This window comes from Pteronotus mesoamericanus, unplaced genomic scaffold (genome assembly GCF_021234165.1).
Source record: "Pteronotus mesoamericanus isolate MK-2021 breed Mesoamerican mustached bat unplaced genomic scaffold, CSHL_Meso_final contig_100, whole genome shotgun sequence".
Taxonomy (NCBI): Eukaryota; Metazoa; Chordata; class Mammalia; order Chiroptera; family Mormoopidae; genus Pteronotus; species Pteronotus mesoamericanus.
The window spans coordinates 16,947,855-16,961,953 of record NW_026554999.1 but is presented as its reverse complement, the minus strand read 5'-3'; the positions used below and the strand labels follow the sequence as shown (position 1 = coordinate 16,961,953).

General features: G+C 33.0%; 1 protein-coding gene across 1 annotated transcript in view; it reads right to left on the bottom strand.

Annotated features, from left to right (window-relative positions):
- The window catches only part of ARIH1 (ariadne RBR E3 ubiquitin protein ligase 1), a 129,253-nt gene that overhangs the window by 35,799 nt on the left and 79,355 nt on the right, over positions 1 to 14,099 (bottom strand). Inside the window, exon 3 of the mRNA XM_054563530.1 lies at positions 1,677 to 1,821. Within this exon, the coding sequence (XP_054419505.1) occupies positions 1,677 to 1,821 (145 nt within the window). The remainder of the gene's footprint in view (positions 1 to 1,676; positions 1,822 to 14,099) is intronic.

Sequence of the window (14,099 nt, the reverse complement as noted above, 5' to 3'; positions counted from 1 at the left end):
CGATTTTCAGTCCTAATTGTCTGAGAGTGTTAGACAATACCAAAGGCATTGAGAAAGTTAGAAGGGATATTTGTAAGCAGGTACCTTCAGTACTCAAATTCTATTTAAGATTTAAACTAAGGAGAAGCTGGCTATAATAGAGCAAAAGGAGAAATGCCAAAGAGTAAGGAAACTTTGTATAACCTGGGGCAAATTATTTCAGTCTAAGTATTATCTCAGACATTTTTAAATTGTAAACAGTACATAAATGTCAGCTGGCAAAGAGAATCTGTTAAGGATAATAAAATGGTCAAAACATGAATTTAATGTTATTTTTAATAATAATGCTAATTGTTCTTTTTATACTCAAGGCAGGATTGCGATTTAAGAAGAGGGAATATATACAATTCTCGGGCTGAAAGATCTGAAAGAGCATCTTATTCAACCCATTTGAAAGATAAAACTGAAACTCAAGAGATTAAATGACTTACTATCCAAAGTCAAATACCTATTGTTAGAGCTATGAACAAAACTTGAATTTGGAAATTCAATTCAGCACTTTATCAACTAAATTATTTTAACACATGGTTTTTCTATTTTTCTAAGAGTTCTCAATTTTCTTTTAAAATCTCTTTTCTAACACTTGCACATGTGGACAAATTAGCTCCCTGCAAATGAACCTCCTTAGAGATACACATATAAAATTCCATATAGTAAATGTTAGAAAGAGATGCTTATCTATTAAAGCAGAGAATATAAACAAGATAGTTATAATTATTGTAGAATTATGTGATTTTTTTTTAGATATCTTCAAACACCTTAACAGGTTATTAATAAAGTATGACCTTCATAGGAAGATTGCTTACTGAAGCTTAAAGCTTTTTTTCTATACACTCTAAAGTAAATCATCTAAATTCAACAGGTTTTAAGAGGGATACTTTTACTTAAGAGGAACATCAATTAATTAGTTCTAGTATCTGCTCCAACTCTGTCAGCGCTTGCTGTAATTAAGAATCTCCATTAGAATGGGTCTGTGTAAGTGAAAATCTTTTGTTGTGAAAACCTTGTTATTAAAGCTCCGTAACAGAACGACATTAAAGACATTTGATAAGTGTTCTAGACATATATTTTATTTCTTTCTTTTTTTTTTATTGATTGATTCTGGAGAAGGGAAGCGAGGGAGGGAGGGAGGGAGAAGGAGAAGGAGAGAGAAACATCAATTTGTTGTTCCACTTATTTATGCTATTCATTGGTTGATTCTTGTATGTTCTCTGACTGGGGAGCAAACCTGCAACCTTGGCGTAACAGAAAGATGCTCTAACCAACTGAGCTACTCAGCTAAGGCTGGATATATATTTCTAAAAACTTAGTTTTAAATCTGTTTTAATTCGGAAGAAAAATAATTCCACTCACTGCCTGTCTATTATACAATTCTTCCAAGGTGGTAAAATAAGCTCAGAAAAGATTTAGATGTGCAACGACAACTTAGATAAATTATTGTTTTAAAAAACAAAGAAGGAGAAGAGGGCTAGAACAGGATCTATTCTTTCTCTTTCTTTCCTCATCCCTAATAATGTAATACTAGGTTACTGTTTTATACAATCCCAGACTCCCAGATCTTCCTTTGTTTAAGTTATGAAAGGTGATTTACCCTTTGAAATACAGTCAGTGCTGGCCTTAAACTACCAGATACTCACCGAGTTAGGGTAGTTCAAGTAGCAGATCTGACAAGGCATATCCTGTGCTGATGACCTTGTATTCATCTGGCGTGTTCGAGACTTTTTACTTGGATTAATTACATGACACTCAGCAAAGAGCTTCTCCAGGTTTCCATCAAAGTACCTGCATTATTTAAACAGAAAGGATGAGAGCCCAGCAATAGCACACTGTTAGAGCTCTCCAAAAACCTGATTTTCTATAGGGAAAACCAATGAACTAAATTAAAATAAACCAAGATCATAACCTTTTATGCTCAGAGGAAATGAGCTGTGTGGCTACAAGTTGTAGCAAATGGACTTATATAAGTATGAAAGCAGACTGAGTTTTTGTTGCTATTTTGATATTTCTTATTTTGCTTTTATCCTGGGAAGTCAGGCTATTAGTATTTTAACAGTACTACAACTAAAACTTAAGCATGAATGTTGTACTATCTCTAGTGGTACCTTATGAGGAGTAATGCTATTTTATTTTAAAAGGCTAGGCTATATTTTTTACAAATCATTTTATTAATAATCTTAATTATACCAGTTTAAATACATTAGCAAATAAACCACCAAGCACACCTCCCCCCACAAATTTAAAAAATGAAATTATTTACAGGATTCTCATTTTGCAAAACAGACTTGCTTTCTAAATACTTTTTGAAATACCTTTTAATTCATTAGAAAAAGGGAGAAAAGAGAAAATAAGTATATTTTAAAATATTTCTATATCAAATAGTCTCTATGTCAACTTTTCATAAAACATCTATCTATATACACAGAAGCAGTCACTACTTAAGATATCAAGAAGCATGACATGCCAAGTACTACCTACAGAGTTTCAAGTAAACTGCAACTGGCTTGACAGAAGATAGTGGTAAATACTTAGCACAGTATGTCCCATTATGTCAGCCAAGAAATAGTCTCTGTTCTCCTTAGTATCTTAATATTCTAAAGGGAATGCAATAGGTTAAAAAACAACCACCACCACCTTTCAATATTTAAATCAATATAACCAGCATAACTATTAATACAGAATCTGGTCATATTTTTTAACTTGTAAAGATTAGGTTTCAACAACTACCATGTTCTTTACAAACAACAAATGCTCAGGTTTAAAAAAAAAAAAATCAATACTTATGAGATTTCCAGTATTTTTAATAAAGATCTCGTTCAGGCTTTGTGTCAAAGCACTTACTGTATCTCCAGAAAAGAAATCATTCAAATGGGAACACTCTCCTAAAACTAATACATATCTTTTTATAAATATGTATTTTGATTACAGTCTGTTTCAATAAAATGATAAATTTATCAATCTAGATGTCAACATTATAAAAGGGGAACTCATATAAAGTTAAAGTTGTCCCTGATGATTCAGCTAATCAAAATATAAGGAGCAGCACTGACTGGTGTGGCTCAATTGGCTGGGCGTCATCCCACAAAGCAAAAGGCTGCCAATTCAATTCCCAGTCAGGGCACGTGTCTGGGTTGCAGGTTTAGTCCCTGGTTAGGGAAAAGCAACCAATCGATGTTTCTCACATGGATATTCTCTTCCTCTCTTTCACTCTTCCCCCATCTCCAAAAAGAAATAATCTTAAAAAAATATATATGGAGCAAAATGTGGAGTCCTTTCCTACAAATTTTATCTCTGAGAAAGCCTAAGATATTAGGTTTTATCTAAACAGAAAGCATATGAAGCTAACACTAAATATAAATAAACAAATTAAACACCTGTAAAAAAATACTCATACAAGTCATGCAAAACTTGACTATACAAAATCAGTGACTCCTAATACTTTGGTAAAATTTCTAGGCAGCAATCTATGCATACACAGCAAAACAGACATGTGCCTATAATTTCCTAAAAAGTGTTGCATTCCAGATTTATAGCTTGCTTTCTTCACTAAACAATATTAACAAGCATCTTTGTCAATGAACACTGGTCTACATTGTTTTTTCATTGTTGCATAATATTCCATAGTAATATACTATGGACTATAATTCCATGTACTATAATTAACTTTATACTGAGGGACAATCAGCTGTTCCACATATAAACAATCCTAGATTAAAATCTTGGCTCATCTAATAGGGGAAAACATATCTCGACTTAACGTTCATCTCTTTACTAGTGAGGCTGAACCTATCTTTTTATGAAGATCATACTATTATTTTATGAGTTCAGCATTTAAACAGGAAGGGTAACCTTTGTTTAATGGATTGCTTTCACCCCCAGTTTCTAACTTGTCTGGCCTTCTTTTTTAAAGGTGTTTAATAGCCACTTAAAATTTTTATGTAGGCAAATTATCTTGAAACTTGTTATGATTTCTGGATTTTATATCAATCTTTAAAAGATTTCTATATCTAAAGATTATAAAAACTCATCCATGATGTAGGCCTTTCCTTTAAACTGTTTCTATCAAGACTGTTGATTTGCATGGAAATTTTTTTGTGTAATAAGGAGTACAGCAATGGTTATATTTCATTTTAATCTAAATGGCTAACCATTTTACTGAAAGGTGTTTCTTCTACCTTTAGTTCTCAGCTTAAACCTCACTTTCTCAAATAAGTCTTCTTTGACAGTTCCTCCTAATCCCCCACCCCTCAATTAGGTAACGTTCCCTAGTGTTACATTTTCTTTGTACTTCTGCCAACACCACACTACTAGCCCTGTAATCACTATTTGTTCTATGTTTTCTCTGCTAGAATGTAAACCTCATGGAGCTCTTTTATTTTTGTTGTAGCCCTAGTGTCTAGAAGAATATTATACAAGCTTTCAATTTTTTTAGAAAGTAATGACAGTACCTTCTCAAAGATAAATGCCAGCAAAAAATCTGAATTCCTCTGCTTTAGGCATATTTCTTAAAGATAGTATATATTGGAGTTTATAGCTTTTTGATTCTGGAAACTACCAAAGAATTTTCAAGTACTGCCCTGATAAACAGAATGGGGAGTTTAAGAATCCACTCTTATTACTGGGCATAGTAGGCCTACAAATCTTTTTTATTAGATTAAGTCCCATTTTACAAGAAATGTAACATTTAAAATTTTGTTTTGCTTTTATTTTTACTACACGATCTGTCCATCAGTGACTGTGTAATGGTTATATGGAAGATAATGAAATCTAATGTACTTTTATTAAATGTAACAAAATCAATACTTAAACCTATTTCTTGATTTGTCAACTTTAAGTAATACATTGATTGCCCTTGTATTAAATGACCATACCCTTAACTCTTGAATTGTGAATGAAACTACCTGGACCTTTCCCCAGTTGATTATAATTTTATATATATGTGTAAAAAATATATATACATATAAAATTACATGTGTAAAATTTATATGTATATTTATTAATCACATTATTTTTTACGTTATATTTTTTCAATAACTATTTCATAAACTTGATTATCCCAATTACTTAAGACATAATTCAAACATTTAAATGTTATCAAATGCTCATTTTGGCCAACCATGCCTCCCCACCCCCGCCCCCACGTTCTCCCATCAATACTCTCTGTATTGACAGCATCTGCTTTCTTTTGGTACCTGCTGTTACTTAAGTTTATGGTCAAAGTAATTTCCATTTTATAATTCAAATCCTTTTACAGCTATCACATACAAAGGTTTGTTTCTTCATTCTAGAAGTTTTAAGTAGTTCCATAGGGTTTATCTTAGCATTTAACTTTCTCTTTTGAAATGACATTCAGATCTTAATTACTTCAAGATCCTTTAGTTTTTAAGACTGTATCCTGCTTGATTTGTACCCACCCCAGTGTTTTTTAATTTGTCCTCTGTGTCTATCATCTGCTAATTCTTTGTCCTGTTCTTGTCTTACATGTCTGTTCTTCCTAGTATCTGCTCTATTTCTTGCTGTTGCCACTGTGGTTTTAGGTTCTTCACACTTTTTTTTTAAAGTTCTGTGAACTTACCTTTTCATGGCACTATACTGTTTTATCAGTTTATCTTTAATCTCTCATTTCTTATTGTCTCTGTTTAATTGCCTTAAGAGAACAAAGAAGTGCCCCTCCCCTCAATTATGATAGTTTTATTAAGGACTGCTATGCTCAAGAACACAAGCAGATTCTTAACTTCCCATACACTGTTTACCGCATCACTATTTTAAAGTTCTTTCAGCTTGCTGGCTTTAATGTACACCCTTGCTTGTGAAAAACAGACCAAAGTGAAAAGGGACTGGACTGATTCAGTGTGAAACACTGCAGTTCAAGAACCTCTCTGCCTCACTGACTTTGGTACACAGTGGCAAAGCATATCCTGGGATATTGCTTCCCTCATTTCCCGCAACCTTTTCCCGTCCTTCTGAGAAAACCATACTGGTGAAAATTAAAGATTAACACTGTGGTTTTTCCTTCAATCCAGCCATTAATCAATGGAGGAAGGGCACAATTAGAGTCTTGTCACCCCAGGTCTGAGATGACCTACATTTGACAGCAGAGATTAAATAAATCCTCTTCTAATATTCTTTCTGTTCAGTTAGTATGTTTACAGAAATATAAACAAACTAGCACTTAATTAGCCAACTCTGAAGAATATCTAGAACTTAACTTTTCATTTTTGTGACTGTTAGATATATACAAGTAATATAAATTAAATTTCAAGGCAGGAACAGTTACGGCCTAGAAACTATGTTTGTGGGAAGGGAAGATTGGCTGAAATGTTACATCCTTAGCCAGCGTTTCTTTTTTTGAATTCTGAATGATTACAGAATCATTGTTTGCATGGAAATCAGTATTTAATTTTTTGCCATTAGGAATTTTTTTGCAGGAGGGGAGTGAAGGGAGGAAGAAAGAGGGAGAGAAACATCAATCAGTTGCCTCTCACGCACACCACAACTGGGGACCAGGCCACAACTCAGGCATGTGCCCTGACTGCCAACTGAATCGGTGACCTTTTGCTTTGTGGTAGGATGCCCAACCAACTGAGCCACATTGGTCAGCGCAGGAATTTATCTTAAAAGCCACTAGGTCTTCACCCTTCATAAAAAGACCACTGTTGAAGTACTTATTTTCACAACAGAATCAGTAAAGCAAAAACATTAAGCTAATTTAAAGTTATATAGTAGGCTTTTCTACTGGGTATCCTTCGGTATCAGAGTTCAATCCTCTTTATAGGTCTTTAATGCTCACATATATTTATAACAAGTCAATAGTCTATTGCTCTAAGCCTGATAGGGAGCGAAAACACACACATACATGAAAAAATTAAAACTCTATTTTACACTAGGTAGCTATCTCCATGTGTAAACATGCAGGTATACATACCTTTACTTCTAAATGACCAAATATTTTTTATTTTACCATTCTCATGTGGCATTTTATAGGTATCAGCCTTCAATTTCGAAAGACTACAAAACAGTCACAATTATTCTACACCTTAATTATCATTCTGGCAAAGTGCTAAAAGAGGTCTGTGACACCAACATCTGTTCTAGAAACTGCCATTTCGACTATCCTTCAGCCCCATTAACCTGCTTCTAATGATGTACTTTTTTCCTCTTTTAGAAAAGGTTTATTTAAGGAAAAATGCCAGAGGAGCAAAGGAACAGATTAAGTGATTTAAATAATATGAATGAATAAGAACTGTCATCATATTGATAAGAACAAAATAACAGGTAAGGTGTGAAAATGACCATCTTAAAACAGCACAAAATAGAATGAGGGGAAGACACACAAGGAGAGGGAGCTTTCCCCAGTTTTTACATGTAGATATTAGTTTCACAGCTTAATCCTTATTTTATAGAAAGAAATTAGTAGTTGTAGTATAGATGGCAGTATAAGCAAGTTATTATGAAAAGCAGTTCTTTCTGTTGTGGAGAAAGACTGAAACTCAGGGCTTAAAGCACTATTTTTCATTTATAATCCTTGTAAAATTGTTAGACTGTAAAAATAAAAACTATAAATGCATTACTTTGATAAAAATTTTAAAAGGGCTCCTGAAATAGAATGTAAATTTTCATACAAATTGAAAAATTCACTGAATCCTTTCTGGTTTTTAAAGCTATTCTTTCAAAAGAAGGACTGAAATTATTATTTAAGATGACTGGCACACATACAAAGTCGACAGAATTCCACAAAGCTAAAAATAAGGACTTAGGGATAGAAAATTCATTCTATCCCTTTGGCATTCATTAAAAAAAAAGAAATCTAATGAGGACTTATACAAGGCTATAAGAACTTGCTTTTTGGGTTTTTCTCAAAATGGGTCAAAGACTTAAAACTCCTAGAAGAGAACAGGTAGTAAAATTTCTGAACTTTCTCTTAACATTTTTTTCTGATATCTCCTCTAGCAACAAAAACAAAGGAATAAACTAATGGGACTACATCAAGTTAAAAAGGTTTTGTAGAGCAAAGGAAACCATCAACAAAACAAAAAGATAACCTACTGAATGGGAGATAGTATTTGCCAATGACTTATCTGATAAGGGTTACTATTCAAAATTTATAAAAAACTCTTACAACTCAACACACCCTCCACCAAACAGTCTAATTAAAAAATGGGCAGAGGACACTTCTCCAAAAACATACAAACTGGTCAATAAACAGATAGATGAATAGTTGCTCAAAGTCACTGATCACTAGAGAAATGCAAATTAAAACCACAATGAGATATCATTTCACACCTGTCAGAATGGCCATCATCAATAAATCCACAAACAAGTGTCAGAGAGGATGTGGAGGAAAGGAAAAGTTCATGCACTGTTGGTGGGATGCAGACTAGTGCAGCCACTATGAAAAACAATATGGAGGGTACTCAAAAAATTAAAAATGGAACTGCCTTTTGACTCAGTGATTCTGCTTCTCAGAATGTATCTGGAGAAACTTAAAACACTAAGAATTTAAAAGAATATATGTACCCCTATGTTTATTCAATGCAACTTCACTTACAATAGCCAAAATATGGAAGCAACTCAAGTGTCCATCAATGGACAAGTGAGTAAAAAAGCTGTGGTGCATATATACAGTGGAATATAGCTCAGTCAAAAAAAGAATAAAATCTTACTATTTGCACCGGCATGAATGGACCTAGATGATATTCAGCTAAGTAAAGTAAGTCAATCAGGGAAAGACAAATAAATACCATATGATTTCACTTACATGTAGAACCTTAAGAATGATACAAATGAAAAACAAAACAGAAACACACTCATAAATACAGAAAACACGACTGACTGTTGCCAGAGAGGAGGGGGATTGAGGGACTGTGTGAAAAAGGTAAAGGGATTGAGAAGTGTCGATTAATAATTACAAAACAGTCATGGGAATGTTAGGTATGGGAACAGGAAATAGCAGTAATATTGTAGTAACTATGTATGATGCCAGGTGTTTACTTGAAATATTGAGGGGATAGCTTTGTAAAGTATGTGATTGTCTAACCACTCACTATGCTGTACACCTGAAACTAATATAATAATAAATGTAAACTTTAATTGAAAAACAAAAATATAAATTGCCTTTTATAGAGATAAAAACAGCAGAATATCAACAATTTATTGTGGTTTATTATGGTTCAACCAAAAATAAATTAAGTCATCTTTTTATCATCACTAAAAAAATTTTTGGGTTTTTTAATGCTAATCTAAAAAATAAATTTATTTCATATTTTAGTATTAATGTATACATGTGGTTTACAGCTAAGGAAACATACTGATCATGTGTTTTTAAGAAAATGTAGAATACTTTTTGAAATGGATATAAAAATTTTCCCTCATTGGTGAAAACTCAACCTAGTTTAAAAAATAAAAAAAGCAGCATGATAATAAAATCGCCTGAAGTTGCTAAAGCAAGAGACTTGGACAAAGAAGCTACTAAATACTACTACTTTCAAGTTGCAGTACAAAAATCTTATTGCATAATTTGAGAAACTTTCTGCCATTTGTTTGCTCCTCCATACTTTATCCTTTTTGATTCTGACTCATGATGAAAGCAAATATATAAAAGAAACCACAGTGAAACAGAGGTATGATAACCCCTTCTAGGCTTGAATTAGCAAAATTATACCATCTTCCAAAAAGGCTGTCACATGCACTTAGTATAGAAAAATTTATTTATTTATTTATTTGAAAAATTTAAATACAGTCATCCTTCACTATGTGTGTGTGTGTGGGCAGTAGGGGGGGAGAATGATTCCAGGACCTTCCATGGATACCAAATTCTGCAGATGCTGATGCCCCCCATATAAAGTGGTGTATTTGCACATAACCTACACATACCCTCCTGTGTACTTTAAATCCTTTATAACACCTAATACAATATAAATGCAATGGAGAGTTGTTATATTGTTTAAGAAATAATGACAAGAAAAATAGTCGCTACAGATGCAGCCATCATAGGCCTAACTAGGCAGCACACGTGAGCAACAACATAACATATTTTTTCTAAATATTTTCAATCCACATGTGGTTGCATCGTGGATGCACAACTCATGAATACGTAGGACCAGCAGTACATATACTGTTCTTCTGACCCTCTCAAGAACAGTATATTGAACTCCTACATGGCTACCCACAATCCAGCTTTAACCGTTATCAACATTTTGCTAATCAAAAGGCTTTTCTGAACTAAGATTTTATTTCATATGAACATTCAATGTAAATTGGAAATTATGCTAGACATTTTAAGAAGCTAATGACTATTCCCTTCATAACAGAGAAGAAACTCCATACTAGAGTCTTCAGAAGACACAAATACTGGTTTCACAGGTGTTTCATCCACACTTAAAGACACATGTCTCACTTTCACTGGTAGGTGTCCATGTTCTCTGGCTTGATTACGATTACTTCAATTTACCAAATTCTTCTAACCTGAAGTCCCTGGAACTTCAGCAAGTGTACAATGTTCAAACTTGTAACTTATTTACAAATGTTCATCCCCCCACTCCTCGGAGAGGCTCCAGCTTTTATTTCAAGAGACTATAGCCCCCAAAATGACAAGAACCACTATTATTTTTTACTTCAAAGAAAATTAATAGAGTGCCTTCTATACCCCCTGTCCAAATATGTGCATGCAAAGGAAGTCTCCATCCTCTGCTCAATGGTCTTGTCTTTTCGCTACACATGAGCAGCACAGCTTAGCAAATAAAACTATACAAACTACTTGTTTGTTGGACTCATGTAATAGTGGATCTCATCACAATTAAAGAGAAAAATGGTTTCTTCAAGTACATGAAAGCATCCTTTTAGTCTTTTGATAATGGTGTTTCAATATATTTAGTGGATGTTAAACGCTGAGAGCCTTCAAGTACGTTTAATCTAGCCACGCTAAAACTAAGAATGAACAATCAAAATACAAGCCAGTTATAATTAAGATCCATTTGTACATAGTTCCCTCACAGAGTAAGCAACTATGTGGGAATTATGCTAGTTAGTGGCAATATTAATTGCTTTCAAGGAAAGAGAGGGACAGCTACTTACAATATGATATGCTAAGCATGCAACAGGTGGGAGGGAAGTAATAGAAAATGCAACTACACTAAGTCAAAATGACAACAGTAAATGTGGTAAGAAATGAGAGAATAAAGAGATCCAGAGGGCATCACACAAGCTGAATATGATGTACAGAACAGTACATAATGTCTGTGAGCACAACCCCAAAGTGAAATAGTATTGATGCTCTCTGAATCTGTGGAAAAGATACTGCTCTTGAGGAGACTGGCGCCTGAAAAGCTATGGGAATCTCCACGAAGTGTAAAGGAATATGTACAGACATACAAAATGAAGTAAAAAGTACATTAGGATTTCAAAAGTCAGACAGTATACCTTTGAAATGGTAGGAATAACCACGAAGGTAGTAATGGTTGATAAAATGAACTGACATGATCAAAGTTAAGTTTAGGACAGATGTAATACTAGGACCTAGAAAACAGTAAAGAAACTGTCTTGGCAAAATGCTATGATTTACTTGTAATACACCAAAGTCACTATTAATTCTACATGTCAAAAAAAAAAAAAAAAAAAAAAGCTGAACCTTACCTTTTAAGATTGTTCCTTTTCCTATGTCTGTGTGTCTTAAAATTATTTTTATTGTGAAATAACACAATCCTAGAAAAGTTCATAAACATAAATAAGCAGCTTACAAATTGTTATTAAGCAAACACGTGTGTGTAACCGCAACCCAGGACGAGAACACTGCTAGTACATCCCTTCTCAGTAACAAGTTACTCTTTCTCTGAGAGATAATCATCATTCTATTTTTATTTATAGTTTTACCACCTAAATATGCACCCTTAAAGCAATAAAGCTCAGTTTTGTTTTATGAAATTCATATTAACAGAACCATATATTAGACAGGTGGTTGTTTTTCTGATCTTTCAGTATGATGGTTTTGAAGATTCATTTTCTAAATATGATTTGTAATTACTTATAGCTCTAGTTAACTTTTTTTTTGTTGCTGAATGGTTACTATATAAATATACTGTAACTATCTATCTATAGATATTTTGGTTATTAGTAGGTTGAAGCTATTATGAACAATGCTGCTGTGCACATACTTATGGTAGGTATATGACTCTTTCAAGTTAGACAAGCTTATTTCTTTTGGGTATATACCTGGGAGTAGAATTACTGGGTCAAAATAGATATGTAAATGATGAGAAAAAAAGATTTTCATATCTCTTCCTAATATCATTTATGTTAACAACTTATCTACAGACTCCTTTAGGTTTTCTATGTACACAATTCATATCATCAGAGAGTATTTACTGATTAACATCTCTCTCCCACAGTTGCACTTCATTTTTCCTTCTTGGTATACTACTGGCTAGGATCATCCTCAGTACAATGTTGAACAGAAGTAAACATATTCATGTCTTGGACTCCCTCAAAAAGGGAAATCTTCAACATTTTAGCATAAACTATATCTCCTACAGATGTTTTTTAGATTTATTACATTACAAAAAGCCCCTTTTGTGTCTCATTTGTTAAGAGTTGCTTTTTAAAATCATGAATGGCCACTGATTTTTAGTAACTTACTCTCCTCTGAATCTACTGAAATGTTTTTTCATTAATTTGTTTAAGTGACCAATAATATTGAACTGTTTCAGGTTAAATCAATCTAGCATTTCTGGGATAAATCTGAGTTGGCCATATTGGTATATATTTTTACTATACATAACAATATACATAATTATTTTTATTGTGAAATAACACAATCCTACATAAAATGTAAAAATACATTTTTATGTATTGCAGAATTCAACCTGCCAGTATTTTAGGTTTTCTTCTTCATTTGCATCTATGTAATTTTTCTTTGGGTTTTGGTATCAAGGTTGTAGTAAGATTCATAAAGGTGAGGGATCCTCTTTTACTATGTTCTAAAAGAATACCAAGACTAAAGACTGTAAGGCTGGAGTTACTGTCTAATTAAATGTTGGCAGAACTTACCAGTAAACCAATCTGGACTTAAGACTTTAATAGAAAAATTTCACTTTATAGTTATAGCACCACACAGATTTTTCTATTTCTGTATCAATTTTGGTAAATTGCAAATTTCAAAGAATTTACCCATTTCATTTAAAACTTTAAATCTGGACACAGTTATCCACAATATCTCATGAGTTTTAAAAAAATATCTGCAGGATTCAAAATGACTTTCCCCCCCCAGTTCCCGATATTGGTTATTTATGCTTTCTGATCTCACCAGTGTGTCAATGTTATCAGTATAAAAAAACATTTTGGCTTCTTGATAGCCCTCTCTACTATAAGCTTATTTTTTTATTTTATTAAATTCTGCTGTGTTATTTCTTCTTGTATTGTCTCTGTGTTTACTTTGTAGCTCTTTTTCTATCTGGACACGTGCTCATTACTTGAGACTTCTAAAATAAATTCTTAGCTCATGACTTTCCACATATTTAAGGTTATAAACTCCACCCTTAAGCACAACTTATTCTGCATTCCACACTCACCCCGCCCTTCCCAATAACGTCCAAATACTTGCTTAAATAATTCTGAACATTTGAAACTTCAATTAACACTGATAGTACCAAGGCCAGGTATAACATAAAGCCATATAATAATTAAAAGATAGCACTGTTTGTGAATACATTTCCCCGAACACAGTATTCTAGGTTTGTATTTATTTTCCCACCATTTACTGAGGTATCATCTAGCTATCATGTCCATGGTTGCTGTTCAGAAATCAGCCATTCTCTAGAAGAATGTAAGTATAACGTATACTCTATATTTTTTCTCTACATACATTATATATATGACATATACTTTCACTCTTTGAAAGTAATCTCTTGTATCCTATTGGCTCTAAGGTTTTCTATATTTTTGTTTTTGTAGTTTTACTATGATTTAAAATGTGGGGTTTTTTTATACCATATTTCATAAAATTTTGAATTGGTATTGAAATTTCACGATCTTATCAAAGTGAAATGGGAAAATTTTTGCTTAAGTTAAAA